The following is an 11,552-nucleotide window of genomic DNA, read 5'->3' on the forward strand; positions in this document are numbered from 1 at the left end:
GGAAATCAACAGAACATTTTCGTCACTCCATTCAACATAATGTTTCATATATCTGTTTTTACATAAAGTATTGCAAGTCTTGAAGAAAATTTCTGAACTATATAGTTATAGCTCATTTATTTCTAACAACTTTCAAAGCACCTCTTATATAACAGATCGATTTTACATATTCATAGGACAGAATTCGGCCAAATTTTAGGCTTGACCATCTTGTATTCTCAATGTATCAAGATAAGATTTTCCTACAAGCTCACGAGAAAACAGGCCCTTGAAGTAATCTTGAACTGTAACTTCTTTAAACAACGCTGGTGTTTGTTCGGTTACCAAGCTAGGAGCTGGGCATACTTTGCCATCAAACCTCGGGGAATGGAATGAAGCAATTGAAAGTCTTTCCTTCTTAGAGTTTACTGTTGCACGATGCTCGATGCTACGATATGCACCATTGGTTACAATCTGCCACATAAATGTACAAAAGCTGAATTAAATAGCCCATTCATCTTTCTTTCATTGTCAAGCTAAGTTAATGTACAAAATTACTGTTTAAAATTTGAAGGTTCCTAATGTCAACGCCAGTAAATTCTTAATTACCACTTGTAAGTTAAGCTACATTAACTTCTCCTAATTACAAGAGCAAGGGACCACTGACTGAATGTTTATTACTTGGAATTCGCAGTTAGGTTCTTTTCTTAATTGTAAAACATCTGTTACCTCCAAAATGTCTCCAACATTGACAACAAAAGCATTTGGGAGTGCCTTTATGGGAACCCACTTCCCATCCTTCCTTATCTGCAGACCTTCCACTTCATTAACTTGTAGGAGAATTGTGAGACCGGTGGCATCAGAATGAGGTGTAAGGCCTATAACTTGCTCTGGTTGAGGACACTGCGGATAATAGTTCATCCTCATTGATTGTCTTATGCCCTCTGTGAAGTCTCTCAGTTCTTCAGCTTTAATGTTTAAAGCTTTTCCCATCTGTTCAAGAATAGCAGTCGCTAGATTTTTCACTTCCAAGGAGTAGCTCTCCAAGGTGTCTCTGCATAGAACGAAGGTTACCTCAGAAACATGCTGAATTAACTGAAATGCTACTGCAACCACTTACAAAAATTACAAGAATAAACTATGAACAAGAGATGTGACCTGAAAGGAAGAGGGAGTTTTGGGAATAGGTGAGGCTTTCTTAAATTAGCTGGCTGGGTGACCATGTAGAACAGATCGCCCCAATCAAGCTTTTGCTCCTCAGATACAACAAAAGCTTGTCCGAAACCCTCTATTTCTCCTGGATACTGCCAGAACTTTTTCTTTTCCTCCATTGGGAGGTTGAAGAAATCCTGAAGTTGTGTCTTCATTTTGTCTAACAACGAAGAGCTTACACAATGGTTTACCAACTGAATAAAGAAAATGCAATTGTATAGCAGTTTATGTTAGTTAGAAAACCTTTGTTGAACTACGTAACTGGATAGCTCTAATTTTTCTAGCATTCATGCCACTTTTGAGAAAAACTAAATCAGAGACAGAAACTAATTAAAAGCATAAATCACATCCGATTAAATGCATCATCATCACAAACTTATTGTCATTTATCAATTTATCTCTCATATATCAGTTAAACTCCATCCTATTTTGTCAGCTCTGATAAGACAGATCTCTTCATGACGATCAAGAACTAACTGATCAAACTAAGTAGAAAAAATGGAAAGGATAAAAATTAATGCTAGATAGAAAACATTAGTCAAACCAGGTAGCCTTGACGATCCAAAGGTTCATGGCTAAGCAAAAATAAGGAAAATCTTGGAATTTAGCCTTCTTTTATAACGAATTATAGGGGAACAATCTGCTAAGGTATTCATCTCGCAAAATGCCAAATAAAGAAAACTAAACAATATATGATCTATGTTGTTCACATACACATGAACATGTCACAGCCTGCATACCAAGCCAAAATCACAAAGTGTTTTCTGTTTAAGTACTAATTAAGTCAGTATTTCTAAAAGCCATTAACTATACAACTTGAGTTTCTTAATAATCTCCATGAGGACTCAAAATTTTAGCAATTCATACAAATTTCTAAAACTTAATTACATTCAACAAAATAAAACTTGCTTGTTATTCTTCTTCTTTATCATATCCTTTCGGGTATAGTGGGATGAAGGTCCTAAAAATATAAGGCCGCAGCCCATAATGATAAGAGGGTGATCTCGTGGGGTACCCAATTAGGATCCCGATGAAGTTCAATTCTAGGCTTAGCCGAATTGTTCTTTTTCCATTGCTCTTTTTCAGTGAACCCGCCCCCTGTTTCTGACTATCTTGCTATGTCATGTCTCTCTGGCTATAACCATAAAACAGAGAGTGAAATTGTTCAAAAGAATTCACAACGGAATATGTAAGTTGATAAGAATCCCGGTTTCAATTATAGCTTCACGTGTCCAAATATTTTTCCTGTTCTTGCTTCTTTCTCTAATAACTCGAAAGAAAGTTTGTCCATTCATAAAAACTACGACAATTTTCACGACTTGGGTTAAATTTCGATAAGGGAAAAAAACCCAAGAAATGAAAGTAGGTATACAAGATGTACCTGGAAGAAACCCCATGTTTTGCAAGCGAAATGGAGGCGGCTCAATTCAGAATCCATCGTTTCTTGATCAAGTAATCTCTGCATATCAATAACTGGAACCTCAGATACCGGATCATGACAAGCAATGATGGGATGTTCTTGGTCATAACGGATGTATCTTGGTGGAACAGCGACCAAAGGATCCTTGGCCAATTCTTGAACACAGGGCACAAGCAGGGAGCTTCCAAGACTTGATGGTTTGGATGCCATGTTTTTGCGCAATAACTTAGTTAGCTTTTTTACTGAACACCCCTTGTTTTTGCTTTAAAACATCTCAAGTCAAGGGTTAAAAGCCCCAATCCCAAGTCTAATAATAGCTTGCCACTTTGTCAACTTCGGTTAAACTTGGATCCTTGTTTTATCCGTGAGAACCATCAACCCCAAACTGCCTCCTCCAATTCTACAAATTGTGGGTCCTTGTTTTCTTCTTTATCTCATTGGAGTCAGATTAGGAGGCTTGACTTTGTTTATATCCGATTAGATTGTGCTGGACTAACCTAACTGCTTGTTTCTAGAATTTTAGCCCACTTTGCACGTGGTTGTAATAATGCGGTTAAAATACTGTTGTTTAAAATTTAAAAATATTTATTTAAAATTAATTGTTTTAATATTTTTTATATTATTGTACTGTTTGCTAGCATTCAGATACCTGTTTCATTGTGAGTAAATAATACATTTTTAAAAATATAAAAAAATATTAAAAATATAGAGAATATTATAAGAGTCTTAGGTCTGATAGCCAAGTCAGATCCACTTTTGAGTCTTGAAACTTTAGCAGAATCGTGTCTGGTTTTGGTAACTATGTTAGTCCCCTGCCTAGATTTGACACTAAATATGTGTTTGTTTTAGAGGTTGAGGTTGAGGTTGAGTTTGAGTGTGAGACCCACTAAAAACACTATAAAAAACAAGAAAAAATAGCTTTTGTGGTTGAGTTTTGTGCATAATTGGGTTGTAACCAACCACAACCTCAACCTCAACCACAAAAGCTAAAACAAACACACTCTAAACATGGTGGTCAGCCCACCTTCTAGTTTGGCACCAAACAGTATTGCCAGACCCAAGTAACTTGGGTTTGATGTGTTTTACAGTCCCAAGCATACAATATACAAACAAAGTATAATTGTGCGCTTTAGTTGTTAGAAGAGAGAAAAGAAAGAAAAAACACAAATGACCATTTATTCAAACATAACATCTCTACATGCATCGTATTATGTGAAAAAAAACATGTCTATGCATCTATCTAAACAACGACTGACTAGATTTAATCATCAAGAGGCATCTCATGCGACTCTTTAATGGCGTGGACGCCACCCACTTGTTAAAGTATATGAAATACGCTCCAGCAGCTTTTTAAACAATAAAAAAAAATAACATAGAAATATTAAAACATCCCCAATAGTCTTCTTAACTACATACCATATCTAAGCAAATTTTACAGTTACAATTCACAATAATTTATATCTGTAGCTATATCGAAAACCTAACACCATTTAGCATTCTTACAAATTTTAAAAATTAAAAATATATTATTTTAATATAAACAATAACACTGTGCTCAGCCATGTCGTCCCTTACAAATCAGTGGGAAAACTACGAATAAATCTGCGCCCCCAGATTGTACAACTGGTTTCAAAAAGATAAACCACACCAAACTAGAATTATACGTACGTTTTTCCGGTGGGTAATTAATAGTAGCACAACTTTTAGGGATAAAACTTGACGACAATTACATATCACGACACCAATTTTTTTCGTTGGATGGTTAATAATATTCTTGAATTAGACTGCACATCTTCCTAAATTAAATTATTTTTCTGGACAATATCAAGAACACACCCATTGCATTATTTTAGTACATTCAGAAAAAAATGTATTTAAATATGAGTTAATTATATTTGTAATGCGAGATTTTTTTATTTTTTTATTTAAGTGTGCGGACTTTTATTTTTGTTTTTAAAAAATTTATGTTAAATTTATATGGACCATGACGAGGTAAGCAAATGAAAAATAAATTAAAAACAGAAAGAAATGGAAAAAAATATAGGTTTCCATCGATCGAAGCCTTTTATATATATAGGAGAGTTAACCTCCCTATCCTCTGAGGAGGAGTTCGGGTTCTTTTGTGTTAGGCTTGATTTTGGAGTTCTTAAAATAATTAAGGGACAATTGGTGTGAAAGCGCAAGAAAAAAAATATTAATTGATCAATTATAATCCTTTTATTAATTAAAGGTATTATAACTAATAGGGAGTGTATTATTAATTACATAATAATGTAGAGAATAAAAAAAATAAAATCCTATAATAATGTATGCTCTATTTTGTTAGAAGATTAAAACCTGCATTAACAAAGAGAGAATCAGGAAGATAAATGAGGAGATTTGGTTTAAGATCAAAATCTTTTTTTTTTTTTTTTTTTTATCAATTTAAGCTATGTGTTCTCTATCCTTACTTTTTAATTGAGTTTTCGTATGCACATTAAGGTTATTGAGACATATTTAGGAACTAGAGCTTTTATGATATTTGATTTTTTAAAATCATTTTTAAAGAGTAAATGTTATACTAATGGAGTCTTAGATTGACAGGAAGCCATTGAACACGATTTTATATGTTTTTGGTAGATTATTTAAGTTTGGCGAACCAGTTGATTGGTTCCTAGATAACTGGTAGCCATGTTTGAAACTAAAATATTTCGAGGAGAATACTAGAGTTGTTCAAACCCGATCTCTACCTTTCAAAATAAAGAGGACACCTTACTAAAAACCCAGCGCACAACTTACTAAAAACCTAAATGAATCGAATGGTGGATGGTGAAGTTATGGATCTGGTAATCTGTTTCTCTCATTGATCTCTCTCAAACCTTTTCTCTCCTAACAATTACCATTTCACTTCTCATGCTAACATGTGTGCATACATGTCATAACATCTTTTTGAAGTAAACAACTGTCTGAATTGAATCGAGCATTTTTCAAGTATTGATTATATTTTTCATTACCTTTATGGATAAAAATAAATAAATAAAGGAAATTGTAACTACAAAGTAGCCCACAAAGCGGTGCACTTCTGCAGACATTCATAATATAAATTATGACAAAAAAAAATCACCATTTTCTAGTTAACTATTCACATGATCAAAGACATAGAACCATCCAAATTTGGCTTAAAAAATAGGCCAAATTGCAAAAAGTAAATCACAACTTGACCTTTCATATGCCTATTACGTTACTAGTTGTAACATCTCTGTAAAGATGCAATCGATAAAAAGTTGCACTATATGAACCCATACTTGAAGAACTCAGCATTATATATACCAAATAGACAGTGCATTCATGTTATTAAGAAACTAATGTCTCTAAATTGGACTAAAACTCCCTAAATTTTGACACTTTAATTTATTGCATTGCATTGGTGGTTGGGTGTGATTTTCATTTATCAACTCCAAGTACAAGTAATTTTTTATTAGAAAACATGTTAGAAAACACATACTAAAAATCTAAGAAGAAAAAGGCATTCCTTGGTAGGGAGAGAGAGGACAGACTAAGAGAGAATAGTAGAAAGACAAAGAGAACATTGCCATTAAAGAAGAACAGAGAGAGTGTCATCCACCTAAAACAAGAAAGAAAGCACCGACACTAAATTGGCGTAGAGAGAGAGAGAGAGAGAGAGAGAGAGAATGGTGGAAATGGTGGAAATAAAGGAGAAAGCTAAGGATTGCCTCGATATATCTGGATTAAATTCACTAATGGAAATCTTATCGGTATATTTGTCGGTATATATCCATGTCATCATATTAACTAACAGTTTTACTGATGAAATATTTTAAAAACCATTGGTAAACTGTTGATTAATCTGTCAGTGATTTAAAATTTTCAGAAATCTTATTGGAAAACTCCAGAATTCACTGATGATTTTTTATTTATTTATATTTTCATTGGTAAATTACACTAATTTTTTTTTTCCAAACTCTTTGTAATTCTCTGATATTTTATATTTCATCGGTGAATCTATTTCCCTGAATAACAATAATTTATTCTCATTGCATCTATTGTCATATTCTAATAATAATTACTATTATCATCAACTTAATGCATATTTCTAGAACTAAATATTGAGCCAACAATCATTTGTAACATGGTTTCTTTGTGCAAACCAACACAAGTATTTTTCAACAAAACATTTTTTTTAGGAGATGCATAATCACAATATCTTATTTTTTTGTTTTTACACTTCACATATAAACATCTAATTTTGCATCCACTAATATTCTTTGGATTTAAAAGTGTAAAATTAATAAAACCCTTAACCCCTCTATAATAATCTTCCCTGTACATCCCCTGAGGTGAATCTAGATATATTCATGAATGATTATCAATTACTTAGAAAATCTATATAGATTAATGATGATGACATTTATTGATAATGTAATAATAAATTCAAAACATAACTTTGGTAATTAAAACATAATTCACAATCAAATAATTAATTATTATTTTTTGTACAAAAAAATGTAATGATGCATAAAAATATCAACTCAATAAATTCAATTAATTGCAAGTAATCAATAACCCAACTAGTTATATATCATTTGTTCAATTCAAACTTATTCAATCTAAATTAATATAGTTTAATTATTATCAATTCCATAAAAAAATCAATTTCTCCAAAAATTTTCAACTTAACAATAAAATTGACAAAATATGATTGTTACTAATTAAATAACTCATAATTTGTTTTAGTATAACACACATAAGTTATAAAATCACAATCAATTATATCAAATTACAAACAAATTCAAATTTGCCCAAATCACAAACAAACCCTAAAATAGAAATCAAACTCTAATTGTCTATGAAAAAGTTGTAAAACACTAAAATACACAAGCAAACTACACTAAAAGTGCTAAAAAACAATAATACATTAACTTAAAATATCAATAAGTAGGTTTTCTTACTTGGTGTAGAGAATATTTAGAGAAAATTGTATTAAGACAATGATGTTGACATTACAAAATGTTGAGTGGTTGAAATTTGTAATGATGAGACTTAGTTTTGTGCCAAAGTAGAAGAGAGATGTTGTTGTTTTGATTTGCAGAGAAAGAATAAGAAGAGGAGAATGAGGATGTTGCTGATTATAACACTTTTAGATTCACAGACAGACTTGCCCAAAAAATATAATGATGAAATATATTGTTGGTTATTGATGACATGTCATTTTGAAGATGTATTCACCTATAGAAAATCTTTTTATTTATTTTTTAATTATTTAGTCTATTGGTATTTACCGACAAAAATAATTATATCGTGATTATGATCGGGAATTTCCGTCGCTATAATCATTAGAAGTACCGATGAAAAATATTTTGTTAGTAATTTCAATGGTACTATATAATTTTTTGGTGGTGATAGTTATAGTTTACCAAGCTTCACACATTTGCTGAAACTTGGGAAAATTAAAGAGCTCTGAAAATTGTTTACAGTTTATAATTAAATTCTATTGCTTATGTGATTTATGGGTAGAAGTTAATTGTAATTTTTTAGTTAACAAATAATTAAGATTAATATAAAATAAGGCAAAATTTTTTTTTAAGAAAATCTAAAAGTTCTTTTTTTTTTTTTACAACTTCTTTTTATCGTGATCTTTTTCCTCTTCTTCTAGATTATACAGACTTATGTTCATAAAAATAGATTATCAACATGGTATGCACTAAGCTATAAAAGACTTTTATTAGACTTGGTCAATTATGTTCTTTTTTGGATTCGCCTGTATAAACGGCAGCAACTAAATGCAATAATGCTTGTAAAAAATTCAATGAGAAACATTATAGGTGTAGAAACACCGAAGATGCTAAAGAGACACTAATGGATAATCTGCTAATATTTCTGCAAAAAAAACACTAAATCGAAGCAGTAAAACTATATATTGTGATAATCTCCATCCTTGTATTATAAAGGTTCAGAAACAATGCGCTATGTGTTGCCTTTAGGAGACCTGATTCGACTATCTTAGCTGACACTGGAGGCAGGAGGCTCCCTTGATTAGACGTTCAACTTCAAACGCTTGGCCCACAATGCCTCAAGGGCAACATCCACAGCATCTTGAAACCCTAGATCTGTCGCATTAGGGTGTGCATAAGTGAGTCTCGGAATCAAATTTATCACTGCACTTCTCATTCTCTCCACCTTCTCTCTCTCAATCTTGAAAAGCTCCTCCTCAATGCTAACCACCCTTTCGCTTCCATTTTCCGTCTTCAAAGCATTTTCATCTATGTAAACTGAGTACTCTCTGGCGTCCCCAGCTGGAAAAAACCACTCATACTGAGTATACACAGTGTGAGGTGAGAAAAACACAGGTATGCAACCTGCCAACACTGAGTCAAAAGTTGACCTCCGAGTGAACGAGTCACCGGGAGCTTGCAAGCAAAACTGGGACTGAGACATCACCTTAAGTACCTCAATTGGGCTATGGCATTTACTGGGTCCTTTCCCACATTTTAGAAGCTTGCATCGACCTGACTCGCTGCATTGCCTTATTAACTCGTCCCTTACAGCAGCTTTCTCAACTCCTCTACGTGGCCCCCCTATAAAGGAGAAGAGGTGGGGCCTACTTGACTGTCTCATCTTGCTCTGCCACGTCATCATCTGGTGTGACGTGTACGGGTGGAAATAGGAAGGGTAAGGGATGCCGTGTTGGTTGTGGACTAGATCCCAAGGGTTTCGCTCTACAGTAAGCACCGACATGTTTTGCACGTGTGGCAGATTTAGGAGAGAGTTTCCAAAGTCGTTACTTCTTCTCAAGAAATCCCATGCGGTCCTTCCTAGGACTAAGAAATGGTCCTTACCGTGATGCCTCTCCCACCACGGTTTTGATCGGAGATAATCTGCTAATCGGACGGCTAGTTCATCGCGTGCCGTGAGATTGGCATCGTGGAACTTGCTTGAGGCATCGAGTCCACCATAGAATGGCACGTAGAATAGCTTGGCATTTATAGGATCCAAAACACGACATGGATGGTTCTCCATACGAGCGTGAAAAATCATCTCCGCAATGAACTGGTGGGTGGCAAACCATGTGGTGGCGACGGCGGACTCTACCATGGAGGAGAGTGGCTGGCCTAATCCGCGATTTGCCACATGAGGACACATGTCAGTGTAAGCATTTAGATGGCTGCAATCTTTAAGTAAACCCTTGTTGAACTCAGCCGGCATGTCATATAAATACACTGACATTCCTCCTTCACACTTGGATATTGCAGATGATTTCGATGTTGTCTTGGCCTTTTCATCTACGTTTATTTTCTCGATGTTCTTTTCGCTCGTGGAGGAGGACAAGAGAAAACATCTTAGAATAACAAACCAGACAGAAAGCAAGAAACACAGTAGTAGAGCGTGTCTCAACTGTGGTTTAAGGAATGAGTAATGTATTTCGTTGGTTTTAGAGTACTTCCCTTTCTCCGTCGACCATGGAGATGCAGATGATATAGATTTTTTCTTGACAACCATTACTGTAGATGTCTCCGACCATACAAAGCGAAAGGGAAGGAGAAGGATTGGAAGGGTGGGGAGTGGAAACCTTTCTGTTTCAAACAGGACAGAAAAAGAGGATGAAACCTCTAAAAATGGTGGCGTGAGTGACAGAACAAGTCAAAGACTGGTGAGCTGTATGGAGTTTGGTGAGGACAAAATTCCCATTAACGAAAGAAGGAAAAAGTTGTCCCCCCGAAAAGAAAAGGAAAGAAAGATGGAAAACTTGTTAACACAGGGACAAGTTTCCATATTCATGTGCAATCTCCATTGACGTGCCCTAATCTCATCAAATCGATATCCAAAAACAAGGATTTACTATTAATTACTCGGAGTTTATCTACCATAATTTGGATTAGAAAATCGAGTAGCATGGTTGAATTCTCCCGGTAATCAATACGTGCATATCATCACTCAAATTAATTAGGCGGTGGTATACACGTTACTAGGACTATATACAGCTAATTTCTAATGGCGTAGCATTATTATACTATGCCATCATTGACCCTTGTCGATCAAATTTTTTTTATATAAAAAGTGTTTAGAAATTGCTACTATTTTTTCTAATAAAAAAATTAAATCGTATTAGGATTGATTTGATGTGACCCGATTAATTTGATAGATAAAAAGACAATTTATAGATTAACCTGTCAAATTTACGACTTGCATCATGATACCAGGATAACCCAATAGAAAATAATTAAAATAAATTATAAAGCTTAATTTCAAATTAACCTAGTATTGAAAATAAAATTAAAAAAAATCGATTAAAAAAAGAACATAAAAATGACTCAAGTCATCTCGGGTTAACCCATCAAACCCGTAACCAAGAGTCATGAGATGAGAATAACCACATAAAAAAACAAAAATAAATAATAAAATTTAATTTTTAATCAAGCTGATGTTGAATGATGAAATTTGTAAATGTCAAAATGATTGGCTTTGATTAGTAAATGATTATTTGTATTGATGAATTTGTTTAGATCGATAGTTTATCCAAATTAGATAAAGAATTACTCAAGTTTATCTTATTTGATATAATGTGATTATTTATGTAATTATATAGTTTGTTTGGATAATTTATATAAAAAGTTCAAATAAGTTTTATCACAAAAAGATAAATACAAGTTATTCAAAGATAATTGTCAGATAAGTGTTTTTGTGAAATACATTAATAGTCTGTTAAAAGCATAACAAATTAGAAAACTTGAAGATAATGTTTATCATAGTTTCTTATCATTACCACATGAATATGTATATAAGAAAGGACAGTCATACATATTTTGTTGTAGAATGACATTGCAGTGGAGCAATAGTGTCCTACTAGATATGGAATTACTTAGAGTTTCATAGCATATAATACATAAGTGGAGTGTGAAGAAAATTCTCAAGGATAATTATTTCTAGAAGAGTTCGAGAGCCT

General features: G+C 33.4%; 2 protein-coding genes across 2 annotated transcripts; both read right to left on the minus strand.

The window, feature by feature from the left end:
• Positions 1-2: 2 nt before the first annotated feature.
• Positions 3-2,940, minus strand: LOC118027492 (protein SRG1-like). Its single transcript, XM_035030870.2, has 4 exons — positions 2,573-2,940; positions 1,138-1,385; positions 709-1,033; positions 3-453 (listed from the first exon to the last, which is right to left on the minus strand). The coding sequence occupies exons 1-4, from the start codon at positions 2,819-2,821 to the stop codon at positions 196-198; spliced, it is 1,080 nt and encodes a 359-aa protein (XP_034886761.1). The 5' UTR covers positions 2,822-2,940; the 3' UTR covers positions 3-195.
• A 5,347-nt stretch (positions 2,941-8,287) lies between these two features.
• Positions 8,288-10,473, minus strand: LOC118027493 (probable xyloglucan galactosyltransferase GT17). The gene has a single exon (XM_035030871.2). The coding sequence runs from the start codon at positions 10,106-10,108 to the stop codon at positions 8,645-8,647; it is 1,464 nt and encodes a 487-aa protein (XP_034886762.1). The 5' UTR covers positions 10,109-10,473; the 3' UTR covers positions 8,288-8,644.
• Between the last annotated feature and the right edge of the window lie 1,079 nt (positions 10,474-11,552).

This window comes from Populus alba, chromosome 1 (assembly GCF_005239225.2).
Source record: "Populus alba chromosome 1, ASM523922v2, whole genome shotgun sequence".
NCBI lineage: Eukaryota > Viridiplantae > Streptophyta > Magnoliopsida > Malpighiales > Salicaceae > Populus > Populus alba.